Source organism: Lissotriton helveticus, chromosome 9 (assembly GCF_964261635.1).
Source record: "Lissotriton helveticus chromosome 9, aLisHel1.1, whole genome shotgun sequence".
Taxonomy (NCBI): Eukaryota; Metazoa; Chordata; class Amphibia; order Caudata; family Salamandridae; genus Lissotriton; species Lissotriton helveticus.
The window spans coordinates 819,700,181-819,724,414 of record NC_136070.1 but is presented as its reverse complement, the minus strand read 5'-3'; the positions used below and the strand labels follow the sequence as shown (position 1 = coordinate 819,724,414).

The following is a 24,234-nucleotide window of genomic DNA, read 5'->3' as shown; positions in this document are numbered from 1 at the left end:
CAGGTTGGAGGGAATACTCTCAAAAACAATAGTCAATGCCTGATGCCACCTACATTGCCTTCAACTAAGAGGATTCTCAGAAAATATCTACACTTCAAAGCCAGCATTTATACAGCCAGCATCTACTCAGTCTCACATGTATATGCTCTTACTCTTAAAACACTGCCCACTTACCCATGGGAAACCCAACCAAACACTGCCCGCTAAGTTTGAACACTCTCAAAAAGCTTCGACTTTCTCCCCTTGGTGTCAAGAACCAAGTGTTTGCTTGCAGACAGTATGAATTCATCCACCGTATGATGATTTCACTGTGCTCACTTCTGACCTGAGGCATCAGATATCTCACAAGGTAATACCTCTCTCCACTTGTGCTCACTCAAAGTGTGAGGAATAACCACACGCTGCAGCACTTACACAGAAAAACTAAGCCCACCGATACGTTTCAATCTTTCCCATACTCAACTTTTGCTTAATTTGCTCTCAGCACAAGAAAAGGAGGGGGACAGATGTTCTCGGCCACTTACTCCACCAATGGTCGGGGAGTGGTGATTTGGGTGGCCCTGCAGATCTCATTCCAAGAGTGTGGTTACACAGCAGATGTAGAGGGAAGGTATGCGGTGGTGCATGGTTCACTGGAAGGTGTGGAGATAAGCCTACTGAATGTTTATGCCTAGGCTTTCCTGTTTTCAGATTCTATTTTTGGTAAATTCTGGTGGGGTTTTTTCAGAGTTTTCAAGTGATTTCAATACCTTAAAAAACAGTTGTCATCAGTGGTTACACATTTTCGCGTCACTGAAAACAACGGAAAATGTGTTTTTCCGGTGTTTATAGAATGTTTTGCTTTTATTATTGCTTGCTTTCTGCACTGATAGGACATGGTATATAGACAATGTACGTATAGTGTATATGGGGTCCAAATCGAGTTTTGCAAATTAAACTTATTGTAGTACACCATACAATACTTCTTCAGTGAGTCTTTGGTCAGGTGCGCTCGCTCTTTCCTTCCCATGTAAACTTCTGTGAAAAGGCCCTCTCAAAATTGGCACTTGAGACGGGCAACGACAAAACAGCCAGTACACAATTTGTTAACTCTGGCCACTGACATAGCTTTCCATGCCAATACTGGTGCATTTGAAGATTGCGATTCTCATGGCAGGTTCTGCAACATTTGCATTGAACTGGGCTAAGCGCCCAGAGTTATTGAAGCGGTCAGAAATGAAGCAGCACTTTTGAAACTACGGCGAAAATTCCCCTTTACTAAAGGGATCTAGAAATTGTACAGAGTACCACAGTGAGGTTTCATTGACTTCAAATACCATTAGTGGTGAAAGGACATTTCTATTAATCATTGCAAGTCATTTCTCATACATTGTAAAATAAACGTTACTAAATTGCTCTTTAACATTGCTTTGAGGAAGTGTGGCTCACTGGTTAAAGGCGGCAGACACGTAAGCAGAGAACGGCCCGGGACCAGGGTTCGATTCCCGACGCGGCAGGGTCGTGGACCAGGGTCAGCGGACTCGATAATTCTCGCTTCGGTGCCTACTCTAGTCCGAGACTGCACAAGGCAACTCTGGGCATCAGCTTGCCTCATCTTCACAATGGCCCCCCCAGATCGCCGGGGATGCTTGGTCGCACCTTAGAGATACCCATCTGGGACCATCTCTCAGGGTGAGCCAGGACGGGTTCCCCAGCGGTCGAAGCGTGGAGATACTCCTCCGGGAGTCGATTCCTAGCGCTATATAAACCCACAATTTACTTACCAAGTGGCAAGCACTCTAACACGGAACATGTTGCAGTGCCAAAGTCACTAAAGGTGGCTCCCAGCCTATCCTCAAGGAGATGTTTCACATCTACACCAACACTTGGCAGACAAGGGTTTTTTCAGATTCTAGTTTTTTTTAATCTCCACTACAGCAGATATGTTTTCCTGTAAAAATCTAATAATGCAGTACAGTGCACTTTTTTCACATCACTATCTTTAAGCGACCCAGGATCCTCATATTTCTTGCCTTTGGCATCATCACTCAGCAAAAATTCTGTAAACGGTTGCCACATGGTTAATATAGCATTCGTGGCTCCTTGGACTGAGAACCATCAGCTAAGGGAGACAGTTGGGATGACTCTGTCTCTGATGCCACACAAAGCACAAAATTATAAATATTTGCGTTTTAGTTCCTGTGCATAAGAAAACAGTACACAAGAATGGACTAAAAAGTCAATAGCATCCCTCATTAACTCTGAAGATTGTAAAGAGGCTTTCCGCATACCCTCTAACAAGTGGTAAGGATCTCCTACAGGGAATCACTTCAGCTCAGGTATAAATTTTGACAGGTCATCACACAACTTTTCCATATATGTATCTGAATCACTGCAAATACAAACAATATCACTCCAATCTTTGTTGAACTTGGAAAGAACCTTTTTGCAGAGCATTCCAAGTGACACTGCGTTCCATGTTTTCCAAAAGTCAGGAGTCATGTTTTCACTACTTTATATATATACCTGTCACTATACCTTGCATTGAATGTTTAAAGCCTGAGGTGTTGGCAATTAACCTACTATCACTACTGACACACTAGAATATGTGGCCTGATGTATTAAGGGTTTTTACCCATTCTCTGTGGGTAAATTTGATGACACATATTGGGAAAGATTCTTATGAAACCAGCCATTTCACCTATCAGTGAAAGAATCAAACGTAGCCAAAATATCAAATATGATTTTGATATTTCCTGATTCTCTACAATTTATAAAATAATTAAAACGAGACCTAAAACATGCTTCTAAACCCTGCATCTTTAAACAAAAGACCAAAAAACTGAAAAAAGCTAAAGGAAGACGAAATAATATTTTAGTGGCATCCCTAAACAACAAAACTCAAGCAGAATAATGTTAGCCCAGTCTTTCTTACTGCTAGCTTGTGTTATAAAGTTACATTGTATTGGCCCCTTCAGGAAGAAAAGAAATTACTCTTCCACTCTCTTCTTCCTTTCTTTGAATGGCATTTAGTTTGTGGTTGTGAAGGTGTTTTTTTCAGTGTTTATATGTTTTCACTGGTGAGAGCTATTTCTCTTTCAGTGGGGTTTTATCAGTTATTATATGTTTAAACCTAAAACCCACAACCTATTTATGCCCTGAATGGGGATGATGGTGGGTTTTATCTGGCAATGGATAAGTTACTGATTTCCGTATGTGGGAGTGCCAATAATATGGGCAGGAGATTTTAACTGTGTATTTTTTTTATTTTTATTTATTTTTCAACCTGAACATAACCCCCCCATACAGGCACATATACATTAGGGGCACCGTACTGGTTACATTGTAAAATAGACATTTCAACAGTGAGACTCGTTTCTAGATCAGAATCAGTATCATGTTAGTCTTCCCAGCCCCGTTTCTTTTAACTAGTGTAATCACCACTACATGTCTCCAATACACCCATCATTTCAGTGGATGCTCTGCTTGACGCTCCCGCATTCGTTTGCCTCCCTCCTCCCCTCCCACTTAACACCTTTCACCGGTGTGCTCTGTGTGGTCTGATCCAGGATTTTCAGTCCATTGCAACGTGCAGGATGTGCCAGTATCCTATTGTGTTCAGGTTGCTTCTTAATTCTTGGTCTATTGCATCTTGCTGACTTTGCCCTACAGCCTCCACAAACCTGCCTACGTGTTGGGTGCTTCAGCATTTGCCTGAGAGGCCTCTAAAGAGTCAGAGTCCGAGTCCGGCTCCGGCATCATCAGCAGCACCACCAAGCCTTCCCATGCCTGCGCCGTCTCCATCGCCTTTTCATTACACGCTCTTTTGGCCAGTTGGAACGTCACCGTACTCTCAATAGCCGCCCATGCCATGAATTCGGTTTTCCATCGCTCTATGCTAGGACCCTGCCTGGATTTCCAATTCCTGGTAAGTTCCCGTTTGGCTAACAGTAACCCCAGATCAATGAATTTGCTCGTTACCTTGGTTCGCGCCGTGTGAGAAAACCAATGCAGTATGCATGCGCCCATGCTGGGTTCTATCTGCCTATCCGTCACCCCGCATAGGAACTCAACCACCTCCTCCCAGTACGTTCCGAGCTGCGGGCAACTCCACATCATGTGTTGGAAGTCTGCAGCATTCAGCTGACATCTGGGGCAACATGCCAACTCCACATTAAAATATGTATTTATCTGAGCCGGGGTCAAGTACGCTCTGTGTATGGTGTAGAAGTGAATACGTTGGAATCTAGCATTTTGCGTACCCTTCCATGCCCGCTCCACTAGCTTAGCCCACGTCGATTCAGGTATATCCTTGCCCAGGTCCACCTCCCATTTTCCTCGCAGCTGATTCAGCGGCTGAAGCCCCTCCTCCACCAGTCGCCTATATAGGCATGTTACAGCCTTCACTGTCCCTGCCGCCATCACTACGTATTGGCATGTCAAGGATGTCTGTGGCTCCAGCAGCCCTTACCCCCAGTGCTTCTGAATCGCCGTTACCAGTGCAGCGTACAGCAGGAAGTCACCTCTGGGCAAGCCGCATCTATCCTGTACTGTTTGGTAATGCAAGAGAACACCCTCCTCATATAGGTCACCGACCATCTGCAACCCCAGCTCCTCCCACTCTGCCAATGCTGACCAATCCCCTCCATGCGGGCAGGGCCGTACACATTCCTAGGGGTATCTCCAGCGCATACGGGCGACCTACGCCTGTCCTACGCTTGCTTCTATTCCAGCATGCTCTTAGCGCTTTCTCCTCATGGGTCAATGAATCGGCCCGCAACCTCTGGCCCAGGATCACAAAGGTCAGCACATGTTGCGGCAACCATTGGTCCTCCCGGCCATCCGGCCCCTGAACTCTCGAGCAACCGCCTGCGTGAGCCACTGTAGTTGGGCCGCCAGATAGTATAGTTCAAAGTCTGGGACTGCCAATCCCCCCTCTGCCGTAGGCCTCATCATCGTAGTCAGAGCCACACGCCTCCTGCCATTCCCCCATAGAAATCCTCCCACCATTGTTCTGAGCTTCCTAAACACCAGGCCCGGGATCCAAATCGGCAGTGTCCTGAAGTAATATAGCAGTCTAGGTAGGGCCAACATCTTTAGAAGCGCCACCCTTCCTGCCACTGAAAGTGGCAAAGTACTCCAGAATGTCATGCTCCCTTAGACCGCTTGCACTGCTCTGTTTACATTTCCCGCCAAAAGATCTGCTTGCTCGTGGTATATGTTAGTTCCCAGATACGGCAGGCAGTATGGCTCCCATCGTATTCCTTTCAATCCGTCAGGGGCTCTCGCCACTCGGCACGCCGGGAACAAGCTGGTCTTCTCCCAGTTCACGCACAGCCCCGATGCTGCCCCAAATGCCCGCAGCAACGCAATCGCTCCCGTAAGGTCCTCACCAGGGCCCGTTAGAAACATCAGCAGGTCATCCGCATAAAGCGATATGTAATGTATATCTCCCCACATCTCCAGCCCAGTGTAATGTCTCCCTGTTCTAGCTTGCACCTCCAGAGGCTCAATCGGCAGTGCGAACAGCAGCGGGGAAAGCGAGCATCCAAGTCGAGTCCCTCGAACCACCGCACATGGGACTGACACCATCCGGCCCGTTCACACCCGGGCCGTCGCGGAGTCATATAGTATTTGCGTCCATTTTTACGAACACCTCCCCCAATCCCATCTTTTGCATAACCTGAAAAAGAAATGGCCATTCCAGGCTATCAAATGACTTCTCTATATCCACCGAGAGAATCAAGGCTGACGGCACCCGGTCCCGGCAATGCTCCAGGATCCTCAGTAACCGTCTCACATTTATAGAAGTGTCACGTTTGGGTATAAAGCCCGATTGATCTCGATGTATCAACTGCGCCATATATGGAAGTAGGCGAGTTGCCAAGATCCTGCTAAAAATGTTATAGTCGGTTGTTAACATCGACAGTGGGCGATATGCCTTCCTATCTGTAGCTTCTCTCCCTGGCTTCAGGAGGGGAATAATAATAGCCTCCCTGGTGGTCTTAGGCAATCTCCCTGCTTTGTATGCCTCCCGACATCTCCCTGCTTTGTATACCTCCCGATATATCAATTGCAACTGCAGAACCAAGCAATCTACATATCTGGTATAAAATTCAATAGGGAGGCCGTCCACCCTGGGCGTCTTGTTGCGAGCCATAGGTTTAATCGCTTTCCGAATTTCTCCCACCGTTATCTCACTACCCAGCAGATCCCCCCTGCTCCTTGTTCAAGCTCGGCAAGGCCACCTCCCCCAAATATTACCTTGCATCATCAGAACCCGGGGTCAGCTGGCTACGATAAAGCCCAGTGTAATACTCTAGAAACAAGCTGTTTATACACCACCTCTCCAGCGGGAGCCACCATGCTCAGTATGGGCTCCCCTCGGGGTTGGATTAGCCAGCATTGCCAGCAGTGCACTTGATTTGTCCCCCTCTGCGTGCCTCCTTGCCCGGTATGTCTTATAATCAAAGGAGCGCAGCCTCTCCACCTGAACCGCTACTGCCTGTCTAGCTTCCGAAACCTCCAGTGGTGCCCCCGGGTTCTCAAGCCGGTCTTTCTCTGCATCTTGCAGGCGGCCTTCTGCTTTTTCTAGGTCAGTTAAAATCGTTTTCCGTACTCCCGTCATCTTGCTAATACATATGCCCCTGATCACAACCTTAAACGCATCCCACTCAATTGTCACTGACGTCGCCGTCCCCTCGTTCTCTTCAAAGTATTGTGCTATGCCCGCCCCCAGCTCCTCACCAAAAACTGGGTCTTCCAGTGCCTCAGGTCTGAGCCGCCCGGTCGGTATTGCCGTCCTCTCTCGGCTCCATCGTATCCGTATTAACAACGGATTATGGTCCGATAACGTACTAGCCAGATACTCGCTACCCATCATTTTGGAGTGAACAACAGGGGAGCATAATATTGCATCCAACCGCACATGTAGGTCGTGGAGGCCTGAGTAAAAGAGTAGTCCCTCTCTTCCCGATGCTGGGCGCGCCACGTGTCAACTAATCCCCAGTTTTTTTGCCAAGCGCTCCTCGCCTTGGAAACCCTATGCGCTGAAGCTCCAGATAACGGGATGGGACCTGTCGCACTCTACGTCGGTTACGGAATTAAAGTCTCCCCCCATTATCGTCACAGTAGTTAGATAGGGCGCTAGGCTCCCCGACAATTTCTCAAACAAGCATTTGCAATGCAATAGGTCTCGCATTTATGCAAGTTTGAGCTATTGGCATTGTAAATGACAATGCCTTTTATTATGTTTTGGATTTTGAAACCTAAATAAAACACATTGTCGTTTACAATGCCAATACCTTAAACTCCCAAAAATGCGTGCTGTTTGCATTCCTTAGTCTGTCATAAAGATAGGTCACTGTTCAATAATGTCTTTTTCTCGTTTATTTGTTTCACTTTGCTGGCCTGAAACCATGTTGGAAGTGCGTTTTTCTTTTGTTACAGAAGTGAACATCTGCGCATACATAGACTTTATTAAATCCATTATGAAATACTGGCCATGGTCAAAAGCATCAAATTTGCAATGTATTGTTTTTGCTTTCTAACTTTTTCACTTAGAGATGCAAACGCCCTTTTCTGATTCCTTTTCATTAAACACATCTTTGATAGTCCGCCTTACCCCTCCTAATGCTGTATGTTCAGCAACGGGGCTCTACTGCTATCTTCCATACTGGTGTAGTGCAAGACTTTGCTTTTATATGTATTTTTTTTCTGGGACATCTGGAGGGAGCACGCAGGAAAACTTCAAGTTAACACGTCTCTTAACATAAAGAAAGGCATATTGGCTTTCTCCCTGCTTATATGTAAATGTTTTAAAATTACAAAACAAGATAATAACAGTCAGAGAACGTGCAGCAACATTTTTCCTGCATCATTGTGTATTAATTCCTGCCAAATTAGCTGGTCTTCCAGTGTCCTATAATTTTAATGGCCCTAACTAAAACCCAGTAAAGCACTCAGTATGAAAACAGTCAACAAAACATTACAGTAGTAAAATGTCAAATCATAAAGGAAAAATAATAATAAAGCAGATGTGCAATGTCAGATACAATTAACCACGGCAGAAACACTAAAAAAAACCACCTCATCTTAAAGAGCAGTCAACAAAATCTTGTCACTATAAGTGGCCGAAAAATGTCTGGCCGTTCTAAAAACAGCTGATAAAACAGTTAAACAAAAATAAAAAAAATAGATCATAGTATCTAAACAGCAGCCAGGAAATGAGTATGCACGTCTAAAAATAGGCAGTCGAACGCCACAGAATCCTACACTCAATTATCCTAAAGGCAAGAAACCTAATCACAACTCCATAAAAGGCAACCCTGAAAATGGCCCCCTTAAAAGTCATCAAATGCATAGCTCTAAAGAGCTAGTGGAAAAAAACTGATGCAAACAGCGCAGCTTTCCATGCTCTGCTGTGGTATCTCCCTAATTATTCATATGGTAAGATACCGAGGCACATGGAACAACAGAAGGACTTTGAAATTCCCCTCAGTGGATAATGCAAGTTAAGCCAAATAGTTTTATTTTCTTGTGTTAAACGACATTGGAACGGACAGAATTCTGAAATTCCTTCTTACCACTTTTAAATGACTGAATTCAACTTTGCAATCTGCTTCTGTGAAATGAACGCACTTTGAACACTGTGCCGTGCTCTAACGTCCCACCAATAGAAAAAATAAATAACGAAGACGGAAATGTACGCACCCACCGGAAGTCAGGCAATGTCGCCTGGGACGGGGGCGGGGCCGCGTCAGGACCGGAAGAGGAGGCATGCGTATCGCGGCCCGGGGCTCCTGTGAGCAGTGGAGAACCCCGGGCCCGCCAGCAGGAGGTTAGGTGACTGTTGCGGGGCTCCCTTGACCAAGAGGGAGCCCCGTGAAAGGAGCTGGCAAGAGCTGCAGCAGCGGAGTCCCCCGAGATTGCCCCGGTAAGTTAGAAAGGGCTGGGGGGTGCGGTGTGCGGGGTGCGGGGGGGGCGAGGGGGGCAGCACTCGTGTGTCTGTGTGCGTGCGCGTGTGTATGTGTGTGTGGGAGGCTGTATGTGCGTGCGTGCGTGCATGGGCGCTTCTGTGTGTGTGTGTGTGTGTGAGAATGCAGCGAGCGTTCGCGTGCTCGTTTGAAATCGCCTCCAAGGCGATGCGCGCGGCCAGGAGTGTCTCCTGGAAAGGAGACACGGCCACAATAGGTTGTCGGCGGACACGCGCTTCCGCGCGTGCAGCCGAGACCTAAAAAGGAGGGTTGATCTATATTGGGGGTATACACACTGCATACGGCCACATCCTCTCCACCAAGCCGCCCCAACACCGCTACAAACCGTCCCTCTGGGTCAGTCAAGTGCTGCACTGGATGGAAAGGGACCCCCGCACAAATCCACACCAAAGCACCCCTGGCAAACGCTGAGTAAGTAGTGTAGAACAATTGCCCCCTCCATCTTTTTTTCAGGGCCAGTCCTTCAACTCGGTTAAGGTGCGTCTCCTGAAGCAGAGCTATATGCACCCCTCGCCTTACTTGGTACGCCTGCACCTTGTGTCGCCTTTGCATTGTATGAAGCCCCCGCACATTCCAGGTAATACACTTTAAAATCATGTAATGTCCCCATTGGTCAGCCCTTTCCTCCTTCGCACATGCCTCATATCTATGAGCACACCGGTGTCCCCTATTCCCAAACCCTCTTCCCCATCCCTCCCCCGAGATTTTAACTGTGTACTTGACAGGGATCTAGATAGGCACCCTCCAAGGATACACACTAAGCCCAACATGAGGGTTATTCTACGGGAGGTAATGGGTTGTTTGCGCTGTATTGATATCTGGCGCGAAACACACCCTGGAGTACAGGGATATACATGTTACACACCTGCACAACTCATTTTTAGTACGCTTGATCGCTTCTTGCTTTCAATTGAGGCAATGTAGCTGCCGTGCAAATCTGCCTGTTGGGATGTTTCTTGGCAGACCATACTACGGTGCTAATGGAGTGGGGGGGGGGGGGTGAATGTGAGTAGTGGTAGGCGAGGGTCCCTTTGTGTGCCTGCATCCAGAGGTCCTCCAAGACACCATGTTCCGGGAGAAACGTTGGGAATTGGTTACTAGATATTTTGACACAAATTGGTCATCCACCTCTGGCATGCAATTGGAGTGGCACGCGCTAAAGGTGGTGTCACGAAAGCATGTCTGAAACATCAGCCTAGATGCAAAAGATAACATATAAGGCAGGTGTCTAGTAAAAATACTGGAAGTAATTATATTATGGTGCCTGTCTAAAGGAGTGCACCCATGGTCTACTAGAGCAGGAAAGTTAATAATGAATTTCCTGTTAGCAGTAAAACAGGCCACACTGGGTAACGTGAATCGTGTTTGCAAATGACGGCTATATAGAGAAAGTCTGGTGGCTACCGGCAATGGAGAAGTTGATGGTTATGAACTAGAATAAGTAAAGGGGATTAACAGCACTTTGAGGCCTGGTTGTGGACTACCAAGAGTGTCATTTCAGGGTTTTATATTCCCCAAATTATTTAGTGGTAAGAAATTTAGCTTGAAGTTGAGTGACAAGCGGGGGGGTTACCTGTAAGAGAGTGAAAAGGTTCTGGGTGACTACAGAGAATATAAGGGGTTTTGGTGTAATAGATCTTTGGACTGTTTGCTCGACAGGAGAGGGCCAGTAGGAAGAGGAGATGTGGTAGAGTGTTAGGTGTAAACTTAGCAGTACAGTTCTTTTCTGCAGATGACGTTAGTTGGCAAATGGGAATGCCTATCTATAGAATGTGATGACATTTCAATAAAAAAGTAATAAAACATAAAATACAAATATTAAAACAAAATTAATGTAAAAACAGTACAACCAGAAACTGAATGTTAATTACTCAAGAGTTTAAACTCCCTCCTGAAATAAATGTCCTAGTAAGTGATCATCCCAAACATTCACAAGGAAACGAAAAACAGAAGGTCCTATGAGGCAGCTTGGATTTATTCAGCAATAATGAATTTTAAAAAATAATCCAAGAATTCCAGAGACTTGCCAATTGCCTAAGGTACACAGGTACTCTTCATTATGGGGCTTTCCAAGTTAAGGTGTAGAAAATAAGTTCCCTAAAACTAGGGTCTGCATGACACTTTAAATCTAAACATTTGCACCTGGATTCTGTCTGGACTGGAGGCAAGGATTATGCTTTATAATATAAATTCTAAATTCAACCAGCAGCCATGTTAACATTAGCTTAATTAAAAAAACTAACAATCCCAAACATCATTGGGATAGCACAACATCAACAATCAATCATGTCACAGCAGTCCCAATATAGTCCATCATCAGTGTCCATGCTGCCTCTTTCCTTTGCTGCTCAGCAGCTGCAGAGAAGTGTTGCTCCCATCTCTTTTGTATATGGGGCTTTTTCAAGTGTTTATAAAAATGTTTTATCATATATGCTGCAATAGCGCTTCTTCTGGCTACATAACTTGCTTTTGCGGGTTTATTTGCAGAAGAGGTGAGAGCGCTCTGTCTGCAGCTGTGAATTATTGGAAGCTCGGAGGCAGAGGAGGCAGGGCAGCCCTCCGGTCGCTAGGTGGCTCAGCAACGACAACCTAGAGCAGCCCTCTTGGCTCCGCGACGTGCCTCGGTCGGTTTCCCTCAGGGATCGGGAGACGTGAACCTCGAGCGGCCTGGAGCCTTCACAAGCCTGGAGACTGACACCCCGGTGCCTACGGGGTCTATAATAGGCAACTCACTTCTTTATGATGCCCGGATCGAGTCCGTATTGTGCTGCAGGATTGTTACCACCCTTAGGGGTCTGTTATCATTTGTCACAACCTGCGGGGTCTGTATTAACCTAATTCAGGCCTTAGAGGCAACACTGTCCCAAGCTTACTCGCTAGATAATTGGGGTGTGGTGTCCCTGGTGCCTTAACCCCTTCGATGCTGGTGACGGAACCGTTCCGTCATCAGTCACGGCTGAGCTGTGCTGATGACGGAACGGTTCCGTCACGACCGCGCCCTGTTCTGGAATGTCCAGCACAGGGCGCGGCTACGGCGCCGCACGGAAGCGGTTAACCCCTATACATTGGAGGCCTCCTGCCTCCCCCAAACCAACTGGGGCCCCAGTACCATATGGACAGTTGCACATGTAACCAAGCTCTCTTACCCGCAGGCCACCATGCAGATGTCCGAGAGCACATATGTTGAGGAAGAGGCCCTGTCCTTCCTTCCCTTGGACGATGAATAGGCACTGTTCAATAGCCTCTGTGTACAGAGGTATACACAGGGTGGTCTCAGAGGCTAGAGCGCCTGTTGAACAGTGCCTATTGAGGCAGATTGCGGAAGAGTTTGCAAGGGATTCTCACCAGCAGTTGAACCTGGAGCTAGTGTCACCCGCACAAAAAGGAAGCATAAAGGAGTGGATCAGGACGCCATCAGGTGCCCTAAACAAACCTTTCTCGCCTACACCCAAACTTCGACCGGTCCCTCCGAGACAGCTGATGAGATTTTGGATCCCATACCTATTTCCCCTGACATTGGGGAGGGGGAAGACTTCCAAGGGGACTCAAGACAAGGAGACAGGCCCCATTGACGCCTGGGCTTCCTCCTCCTGTCCCCGAAGCATTTGAAAATCATCCCTCCCGAGGCAGTGGCAGACATGCTGGATCCCAGCGATATGGTCTATCCTCGTTCAGCAAAATTGGCCCCAGCTGCGAAAGTGGCAAAATATGCCACAGGCCACCTGCACAAACCCCTTGAGAAGGAGGCCCGTTGCTATCTGCAAGTAGAATGCTCAGGGCACTCTTTGGGGGGGAAGATAGTCCTTACTCCTGAGATTAATATCAGGATAGCCACTTTCCTGGCTAAATTCTTTAGAGACCCTAAGAAGGGGATTAAGCAGTCTTAGTGTAGGTGCCAGGACAAACTCCTGGACGTAGTGGGTTCGATCATGAAAGATTTTGGACATGGCTTAAGATGCCAAGGCCTCTGGTTCGTTAATCTCACCGGAAGTCCTCTTTGGCTGGGCACAAAGGGCCATCATATTTCTAGGGAATGTTAAGTGCACCCTTCCACAGAGTGTCGCCACTCTTTGCTCAAAGTGGAACCTAAATTGGGTGACCTGGCGTTCTCACAGGTGGAGCAGTGGCCCAGGGAGCCTCTCCGTCAACCCTTTCACCAAAGAGCTGGGGACATTTGTGGCAACCTTCTCATCTCTCGATGAGGTCCAAACTTCCATCAAGAAGATTTTGAATCTTCAGGTTTTCCAGGGGAGAGGCCTTGGAAGGGCCTCTCGGCCGGCTGCTTCTCCTCCCAAAACCCTTCCCAGGGACAAGACTCCAGGGGAGGGCAGTACAAAGATCAGTCCAGCTTCATGAATTTCTATCCCACCAGAGCTCAGTAATTCAGTGTCAGAGGCAGCTCCATGGGACAGACCTCAAACTCCTCCAACAACAGTGAGTGATCGCCCTTCTTCCCACCTAAAAGTAAGAAGCTGGTTGGTGAAATATTTTCACAGGTGTATGTCTCTCACAAAAGATGCAGGGGTCCTTCAAACAGTCAGGGGTTTTCAGATCAAGTTATATGGGTCGCCATGACAGTTGGCGCACCCACAGCAGATAACCTTCTTCCTGGCAGAGAGCGACTGAATAGACAGGAGGTAGCAGCCCTCCTCCACAACGGGGCCAAGTGTCGGACTATGCCTCACCCCAATGGGTTCGGCAGCAACCTCTTAGTGGTTGACAATTGAGAGGGGGGCCAACTACCTGTAAAAAACTTCAAGAATTTCAATGAATGACTGGTGTCCCACCATTTAAAGATGAAAGAGATCCATCTCCTGCAGGATGTTTTCCAGCTATTCCGATGGATGTTGCATCTGTAACTGAGGGACACTATCCTGACTGTACCGGGGCCACTGCATTTTCATGCATTGCAAAGCCTCAAAGCCCATCAGTTGCGAAGGGGTCTCACATACTCCCAGTCAGGGACCTTGTCAGAAGAGGCAAGAGAGGAGATTCAATGGTGGCTATCCCATACAGAGGTCTAGAATGGGAGAGCGATCTTGAGATCCAGTCCAGACCTGGTCATCGAGTCAGACTCCAGCAGATGGGGCTGGGGCCCAGGCTGTCTGGAATTCTCAACAAGAAGAGGCTGGTCACAAGAACAACAGAACTTTCATGGTGAGGTAGACAAGAGTAGGGGGTAGATAAGAGTGTGGAGTAGATAAGAGTGGGGGGTAGACAAGAGTTAGGGTGTAGAGTGTAGTGGCATGGTGTAGAGAAGAGTGAGGTAGACAAGAGTGGGGTAGAGCGTAGTGGCATGGTGTAGGGAAGAGTGAGGTAGGCAAGAGTGGGGTAGAACATAATGGCATGGTGTAGAGAAAATTGAGGTAGGCAAGCGTGGAGTAGAGCGTAGTGACATGGTGTAGAGAAAGATTAGGTAGGCAAGAGAGGGAAAGAGCGTAGTGGCATGGTGTAGACAAGAGTGACGTAGGCAAGAGTTGGGTAGAGGGCCGGTGGCAAAAAGGAGCATTTCAGAGTGGAGCAGCGCAGAATGGCATGGCATAGAGTAAAGAGACCGAGTGGTGTGGAGTAGAGCAGAATGGCATTGGAAAGAGTGGATTGATAGAGTAGGGTGGCGCAAAGTAGAGTGGTGCAGAGTTGCAACACAGTGGCGCAGAGTTGCAACAGAGTGGCGCAGAGTTGCAACAGAGTGGCGCAGAGTTGCAACAGAGTGGCGCAGAGTTGCAACAGAGTGGCGCAGAGTTGCAACAGATGCATAATAGCGCAGGTGGCATTGTGTGAACTGAAGGGGGCTAGAGTGGCATTGTGTGACCTGGAGTGGGCGAGAACGGCATTGTCTGAACTGGAGTTCAGGGGAGCAGAGGGCAGGGGAGCGGCATGGCACGAAGTGGCGCACAGTGGAGTGATGTCGAGTGACGTGGTGTGGCATGAGGGCATAGAGTAGAGTGACGTGGTGTGGCATGAGGGGCATAGAGTAGAGTTATTTGGTGTGGCGGAGAAGGGCATATAGCACTTGTATGGAGTGCCTAAAGCCCCTCCCCCCACCATAAAAAAGTAGCTCTAAAAACTGGAGCAATAGAAGGACACAAGTACTTGTCCATACTCCAAGGGAGGGCCAAACACATGAAGAGGACATGACACAGTCATGCCAAGACAAACAGTAACACACGAAATGAGAGCAACACTGAAGCTCACAAGCAGTAAAATACGGGTGAGCTGGAAGTCTACTGTATTTACATAAAAGGTCTTGCAGAGACCGCACATGTTTAAGCAAAACCTAAAAATGTGTTTCTCAATTTACAATGCCACTACTTGGCCAATACATGACAGCTACAGCTCCAATGTCCCTGCACTAAGCTATGATTAGAAATAAGTCTCTCCAGTGCAGCATGATTCATCGTTCAAACATTCAAATATTACCTTTAAATATATATTGAAATTCAACTATTTCCCCCAAAAAATCAGTTCATGAGTTGTGAAAATATGCACATTTACGTCTCAAATACAGGCTCATTAATTTTGGTAGACATCAATAGATTTTAGTAAACAAACATTTCTAATTTGTTAGTCTGTGCTGCACACAGGAAAGTCACTTACATATAGTTGGAGAGCTAGCTACCAGTAGCACATGAACTACTAGTAAGAGAAATCTGATCTAGTGCTTCAAATGGAAAAGATTCTATGTTTAAGTTGAAAAGGAGGGAAGCCAAGAAGATCAGATTCTGCTCACTTACTTCACCTTTTATATAGTCACAAAAGGTTATTCTACTTGCAAGTTTAGAGTTCCCATTCATTGTCTATGTAATTACAGGTCTAGGAACACCTTTGTGTAGTAAAAGAGTACTCAGATTGAAAAGGAACATACTGCAGGATGGTCCACACCAGGGATTTCTCTACCAATTGAAGGCTCCCAGACCAGAAGAGACAATTTATAAGAGGGAGAGTGATTAAATACCTTGGCCATCTTTTAAAGAAGAATTTAAGGTCAAAAAGACCAGAAGGAAAAGATTGTTTACAGACCCGTCCTGTGCCCAAGTCTTATTTAAGTGGAAAGGTATTAACTCAATAAGATTGAAACTGACACATTGGATTATATGAGACTCTGAAGCCCATTGATAAAGGCAGGAGAATTTAACTATCCATTTTTTCTTCTAATTTATATGAACGAAGAACCCAAGCGAATATTCAAGAACCCAATTGAAGCAGTTTCTACACCCAGGCTAATAAGATGTTTTAATTTGAAAGTATAGTCCTGAAGAAGGTGACGATTTTCATCTGAACACCGAAACGCCGCTTCGACAGAACTTTTTTAACAATTTTGTATTTTATTGTAATTGATTTATTTTTATTATATGAAAATTGATATGTTTGTAATGATGTGTTATATGCAATGAATTCATGCTTTTTAGCAAATAAACTAGATAACAAATAGACTCTAATTGTCCGGGTTTTTCCTGTTTTAATTGTTATCAACCGACTAAATAAAAAATAGAACAGTAAATATCTCACATTAAGAACTGTAAGAGGCACTTAGCCTCATTTTGAAGAAAAGCAGGGAAAGGGAGCTCTTTTTGTAGTATTATACACCCCCTCCCTTTTCCAGTTGAAAAATGGTACCTCCTTGTTTTTAATCGTAAAAGAGTACTCATCCATTACTTCAGTCCAATCACATTGTGATCACACTCAAATCTTGTCACAATGTTCACTCAATGTTCTAGACTTACACAATGCTCATGGTAGTTTTGCTGTAGCCGGTCTCTGAATAGGCCTGCAAGTAACATGGATACATAACTCTCAAACAATATCAGCCTGCAGTTCCAAGTACAGTACTCACTCATGCTTTCGATGTCAAGCGAGTCCACCACAGAGCGTTTGTGCTCATCGCTTGCAATGGCTCGCTCAAAGGCTTTCTGCTTCACTATTTTGTTACATTCCTGGTACTTCAATTTGGCATCTTTATCGTTTGGTTTCACCTTCACCACCTAGGGAAGGAAACATCAAAGTGCTTAATACAACAAAGCAATTTTGCTGAGCAGAAACAAAAGTGAGAGAAGAAACACGGACGTTGACGTTTAGGTGCAATGTGGCCCTCCACACTATAAATAATAAGAGAAAAATGTCAAGTATTGCAAGAAAGGGTAATTCATGCTCTGATGTGTATATTTCCACAAACGGGAATGTGGGTGGAGGGTGGAAAAGGGACTTAAAGGGTTGCATAGAGAAAATTACATATTCTCTGATGGGTAAATAAGAAAGAGAGAATGAACTTCTAGAACAATCTATTCCTCCCCCTCTGGGTGTCTCATCCCGGTTGCCTTCTTAGTGAAGATACTAGGTTGTTTCCACTTTGCGGCTGCTTATAGGGCGCTATCTAAAAGGAGTGCCTTAATGCTCCTGCCATCAAGTTTGTGTCTTGGGGACAGGGCCACAATAGACCGCTTTCTCCCAGTTTCCTTATTCATATTTTACAATGCTTAATAGGTTTGATTTCTATACAGGGTAACCACATCAATAGGTATACTGTGTTTGTGTTCTTAGAAATCAAATACATATCCACATAACCTTGTCTATCCTTATCTGTGTAGCAAGGTTCCTAGGAGGATTTGTCTAGATTAAGTATGTCAGGTCTAAACAAGACATAATAGTTGTATTCAAATTGTTTACATTTTATATACAATGACCCGAGCTCTACTTCTGTGTGATTCTGGCCTAAATTCCAAGAGCTACTCCACATTACTCCATTGACTGCTACCATATCTTTTAGAGGTAGGACAATGATATCAAAAATACTGTAAACTGCATTAGTGGTAACCTTTCTGGCAGTTAATTCTATTTTACTGCTTTTCCTATCTGATGGGCAGCCAAAGTTTATAACTGGTTCCATCCCGACAAAAGTACAGACTATACCTAAAGATATATATATTTTTAAATTTTTAAATCATTATTGATTTTTATAGAAAGAAAAACGAATGAAACCGGAATACAGGTCACGCATTGTAATACAATTAGTTGAACTAATAAATAATACATGGTACAAATAATAGGAATAGCATACAATTGCTAGGAGGAAAAAATAGGTATACAGCAGTTGACATGGCCAGTCAGAAGAAAATCATATCCATGTTTATATCTCCACACAGCAGCCAGCGTGATAAAGCAATACATCCGAGAGTAATAAGAATAATAGTTGGTGTGCATTCCGTGGGAAGATGCAGGTAAAGCCCTTCGTAAGCAAATATTGTCCTAATATATACGGAATACCAAGATGGGCCATAGGACTTTAATTATACATCCAATACCCATCTCCTTATTGTATGGGCACTAGTAAGTAAAAATAAGTGTTACATTCAAGCATGTAACACTGGGTATAATAGTATACGGTAGCGGGGGGCTTCATCTGGGTTTGTTACTAGCAAAGTAGTTGTTCAACGTTCTGCATATGGGTCTGAGTCACTGTCTCCAAGGGGAGTGTTCGATTGAAATATTGTCAGCTTCTCCAAGGTGCGAAATCTAGTTCAGTCAAGCCTTGAAGGAGGTGGTAGAAGTGTTTTTCCAATTGTTGAGCACAGACTTACAGGCCGCAATCGGTAGTATATATATTAATAGACTGTCCCTAGGCGTACCGACTAGTGGATCCAGAAATCCATGAATAAGAGAGATAAAGTCATGCTTCAGCTGGATTCGAAAAAGAGACCATATAAAGTCATAGACCATATTTCAGAATTGGGTGACATTTCTGCTGTAGAAGAGTGCATGAGGCAAGTCCCCGATCTTCTTATTGCAATTTCAGCACGTTAGGTCTTCCCTAAGGGACATCTTGTAGAGACATGATGTCCAAAACATCTTATGAAGGAGCCAATATTTAGTTTGGGAGAGGGAAGAGGTAATTTTATACCAAACACACTTTCAAATCAGTCCCCAGTCATTCCGAGAGATGCTACTGGATTTGGCCTATTTCTTTAACAAGGCAGTGTTCAGCTGGTTGGATTTGGATTTTAGAAGGCAGAAGAATTTACACATTAAGTGACCGGATTTGTCGAATGATTATATAAGTGTAGGCCGGTAGGGCTCCCTATGGAAGTATTTGAACTTGGCTATGCAAGCTTTAAGCATAAGGAAGTCATAGAAATCAAACACCAACAGGTTGTACTGGTGTGAGATTTCTTCAAAAGATAGGCGATTGATGATATATAGCGGTTTTAAAAAGGAGATGCCTTTGAGGACAAGGTACGCCGATGCACAGTTGTGCCATGTATTTGAAATTTTGAGTTATTCCAGAGCAAAGACAAGTTAGATTGCTTTATTGGGAACTTTATCAGTTTGTCTACCTTCAGGAGTGCCTGTTCAATGGTGTTGAAAATACATGTGGCAGGGTCTAATTTTAAGCACAATATGATTTATATCTTCAAGGATCTTTCTTACAACCAAGAGCCAAAGTGGGGTATAGTCTGACAGTTGAGAGAACTGTAAGGAGCTCTGCTTGGATAGAAATGCAGTTTGATGGTTTCTAAAATAAACCAAATTTACACCGCCCAGTTTGCGGGAAGTCTCAGCATTTTGTTTGATATCCTGGGGTTTTTGTTTTGTCAGATTAATTTTCCTAAGGTTTTATCTGGTTTCTGATAAAAATCCACGGACAGGGATAGTGGAAGCATGCTTATGAGGTAATTGGTTATTGGGGTTACCATTATTTTAATTAACTATATTCGACCCTACCATGTGATAGATGTAGGGTTCCATCAATCCAACCAGTCTTCTATTTTTGTTAATGTCAATTTTTCATTGTGTTGTAAAGTTTCTATCAGAGCTGACCCAGATCCTATGCCTACATTTTGTAGGTACTTTAGTTGAGGCCTCTGGAACATGAATTGTTTACTCCCTGGACCTTCGATTAGTCCTTGTTGAATTTGTATCCTGCACCTCAAGAGCAATCGTCAATTGCATGTATTAGTGCTTTGATGGAATAACATGCTTTCAGTCACGATGAGGATATCGTCGGCTTAAGCCACCACTTTCACAATGGTTTTGTTAAAGGTAATACCGGCGATAACGTTATTTGATTGGATGTTATGGAGCAAGGGTTACAGGGCCAGGATGAAAAGGGAAAAGGAGGGTGAACATTCCTGCCTCGTTCCTCTCTCTGGTGTAAAGGAAGGGGAAATTAGACCACCAGCCCACACTCAAGCGCAGGGGTTACTATCGACAGGTGGTAGTTCTGTGGCTCTTCAGAGGCCTGATCCATCTTCCCTGCAATTTGGAGGCCAGTATCCCTTGTCTGACCGCTGGGACCAAACCCCTGTGTTCCTCAATGACTTGCCACTGCCAAGGCTTGTTGGTTCTGCACTTCACAGATCTTTGAGCTACAAGAAGCTCATCCCTCAGAGATGCTAGACAGTTGTATACTCTCCAAGTATGCCTTGCATATTTCATTGGAAGGCCGGGAGTCATCTTTATGGAGCGACTTGTAAAAGTCTCTGAATTCCTCTAGAATCTTTTGAGGATTTGTTTGTGCCACATTTGATTTATCTTTAATTGCGGTGATGCTCTTTTGGTTATTTGCGTTTCAAAAGAAAGCAAGCATTTTCCCTCCTTATTTCACACAGTTTTAGACCCTTATATTTATTAATACAACCCACTGCTTTCTCACTCAGTATCCTGCTGTATTCATACTTCTTTTTTGTTAGGAAGGGGAGTGTGGAGGCGTCTAGATTGAACATATATATCATATGTCACTAGGAACTTGATTTCTTGCTCTAACCCGGATCATATGCTACTGTGGGCTTTTAGGAAGGTAGGATCTGGTTTCATGGTTACCCGCACATTTTGCCTGGTATCTGTGCTTTGACTGCACTTTGCTATGGATATTGCTAACCAGCACCCCAGCACCTGTGCTCTCTCTCCCAAAATGGCTTTGTTGAGTACATTTGTACCGCCACAATTGACTACTGGTATATCCTTATAATTCCCTAGTACATGGTACTAAGGTACCGAGGGCATAGGTACATCTGGGGTCTGCCGTGGGTTGCAGCATGTATTGTGCCACTCATGGGAATCCACTTCAACTGAGACTACAGACCTGCCACTGCAGCCTTTGTGAGGAGGAGCTTACACCTCTCACGAAAATATAAGTTTGCTTAAATCGGAGGTCACTACACTTAAAATCTATAGTTACAACTATGGAAAGCCCTTCAGTCCTGGGGGCAGGGTGCTTGGTTATATGTGTGAGGGTGCCCCTGCATGAGCAGGACACACCTACAAACCCCAGAGTTCATTTTCTAGGTTTTGTAAGCACGGTCAGCCATTTTAAGAATTATAGTGGACATCAGTCACTGCAAGATGTCTAACTATATAATGGCTGTGCTGAACCTGGTCATGTTTGGTATTAAACTGATTCCGGTGTTGGAGGTATGATCCCATGCACACGGGGGCCCCTTGGAGGAGCCCCCTGTACTCCCAGTTACATCCTTCGAGGGTCTGCCAGCCAGCTAGTCCTGCTGCTGACCACAGACACCGTTCTACCTTCCTTCTGCTGAGCTGAGCTCGAGCAGGAGAAGGTAGAACAATAGGTTTCCTATCACAGGGAGGTGTGACCACCTCCCAGACAAGACTTATGGTATTGGACTGGGGTGGGGGTACCTTCAAGTGCCACTAGACTGCATTGAAGGGCACATTTGGTGCCCGCCTTGCATACTCCAGTTTGAGCCAGTTCAGGGAACGCTTGTTTCCCGCTCTGGTACGGAACTGGACAGAGTATCATCCAGTCATTTCAAACCTTTCCTTGGGTTTTTAATGGCTTCCCCCATAGACGGGTGGGTCCCTCAGATTCATCGTGAAACAAGACTCACCTCTGAAACCAAGACACTCTTCCAATGTCTTGACACCTGCACTTCATTAGACATCGACTGGAACAGAGACTGCATCAAGGAAGACACCTGCTACTCCTGGTCTCGCTATTCTTCAAATCTTCTGCCTCATCTGTGCTTCGATCAGGGTCTCCAGAAGACCTGACGGCATCAAGGACATCTGAAGGAATCTCCCTTGAAATGAAGGAGTCACTCTACTGAATCCATAGGCACTGCAAAAAAGCTGACCGTCTGCTGCTCCCGTCATCCTACGGAATTCCCGAGGCTCAGCAACACAGGTGGTAGTTCTGTGGCTCTTCAGAGGCCTGATCCATCTTCCCTGCAATTTGGAGGCCAGTATCCCTTGTCTGACCGCTGGGACCAAACCCCTGTGTTCCTCAATGACTTGCCACTGCCAAGGCTTGTTGGTTCTGCACTCCACAGATCTTCGAGCTACAAGAAGCTCATCCCTCAGAGATCAGCATTCTCACTGCATCCCTTGCACTGTGGGCCTCCATCTTTAGTGAGCTGCCGGAGGTCCTCTTGTACCTCCTGTGCCTTCGGGTCTTCTTGAGGGTCATCTCCTGCTTTGGCGAGCTCACCAGCTTGCGCAGGGCCTGCTCTGACTTTCCTGCAGGTGGGGAGTCATATGGATCTTGCTGGTACCAACGATTGCATCTGGTCATCTTCCGCACTAGTTGCGGCTACCAAGGCTTGTTGGTGCCCCCACTGGGCATCGACCACCTAGACAATAACATCAAACGTAGGACAGTTAATGTAACGCTCCCGGTCTTACTCAGAGTCGCCTGGTCCCACTTGCTTGGGGTGGGCATTGTGCTTCCGTGCCTCCTGGTCACTTCTGAGTGGCACAGACTCTGCCCCCTCTGCTTGAAGGTTCTCTTCTTCAACAATCCACCCTTTGATTCCACCACACATCTTCACAAACTTCTCAAGAGGCCTTTTCTCCAAAGTCTTCCATTGTCGTATACAGAAGGTTCCAACATCACCTCACTCCTATGCACCCGGCTTTCCTGGTGCAGGTAACCTAGTTCCTGGGGCATCAACGGGTAGAGTGGTTCTCCAACCTTTCGTCCTCCAAAGAGTTTCTTCGGGGTCCACTGGGAAGGATCCTTTTTCTTTAAAACTCCAACCGCGGCTCCTCCATAGACTTCCTTTCCAATGATTGTGTTCCCACTCTGCACATAGCCTCTATGAAGTTCATGGGTACTTGTCATGGGTGGTCCCTGGATCTCCCAACTCCTCTGAGTCCCTTGGTCCAAGTCCCGTTCTTCTTTGCAGTTCGCATTCCACTTCTTTAGTATATGGTTTGGTCTTCCCCTAGAACCAGTATATATCTGTGCTACTTACCTGATTTCTTTTGAGAATTTTCATGTCTACTGTTGATATCTCTGGGTAGGAGATGTACTAATGTCAGTCATTGTGTCGTGTAATAAAGAGACTTCATAAACACTGTGTGGTTCTTTTTCATCTAATCTACACTATTTATTAAATGTGGCAAAACAAGCTGCTTTACACTCCTTCAAGATAGGCCTGAACGCTGCTTTCCTTAGCTACCACTTTGAAAGCTTATGATTATCAAAGACCACTAAAATCACTCTAAGGGTTGCCTGCATTAGTGCAAGTTGATTCACTCCTTTAAGTGTGCACCATATACTAAGCCAGCCTCCAGCAGGACTTAATTTAGTTTAGCTTGTATGTCTATTAAAGTGCCTCTTACAGTTGTTTAAGTGCACTCCAGTAAGTGACAGGGAGACATCTGCATAAATATTGTAGTTGAGGATGTTTTTTCCAATAATGTCCTTGGATGCAGTATCTTTAATTGATTCATCATTAAAACACCAGACCTTATAAGTTGGCTTTGTGTTAGTACCTATGAGGGATAGGGAGATACAAGAGTGATCGGTGACCGGAGTTGGGAAGATATCAGTTTGGTCTATGAGATGCATGTTTGGGTTGGAGACGAGTAGGTAATCGATTTTCAGGTACGACGAGTGTGTGTGTGTGAGAGGAAAAAGGGGAAGTTCCTGGTGTCAGGGTGCTGCAGTCTCCAAAAATCATTTAGGTTGAATCCTGCGCATAATTTGAGGAGAGATTTGAGAGACCTTGATGCCTGAAATGAGGCTTTTGACTGCCTGTCCAAAACTGCATCCAGGGGGAGGTTGAAGTCCCCACCCATGATGATTAGACCATCACCTGGGATATGGCTTAGTGGAGAGGATAAATAGCCTCAGAAGTCTGGGTCATTTGAGTTTGGTCCATAAATATTAAAATCATGGAAGGAAATGTCGTTTTTTGAGTATCCATCTTCCCTCATAGTCTATCTCATGGGAATCTAGTCACACCAGAGTTTCTGGCAATCAAGGTCACCGCACCATTTCTCTTGTTTCGTGCGGGGG

At 45.5% G+C, this 24,234-nt stretch overlaps 1 protein-coding gene across 2 annotated transcripts in view; it reads right to left on the bottom strand.

The window, feature by feature from the left end:
- PPP5C (protein phosphatase 5 catalytic subunit) overlaps positions 1-24,234 on the bottom strand; it is a 253,241-nt gene that overhangs the window by 128,014 nt on the left and 100,993 nt on the right. For both annotated transcript variants that reach the window (XM_078660986.1, XM_078660987.1), the window contains exon 3: positions 16,810-16,957. In XM_078660986.1, coding sequence (XP_078517112.1) covers positions 16,810-16,957 — 148 coding nt within the window. The remainder of the gene's footprint in view (positions 1-16,809; positions 16,958-24,234) is intronic.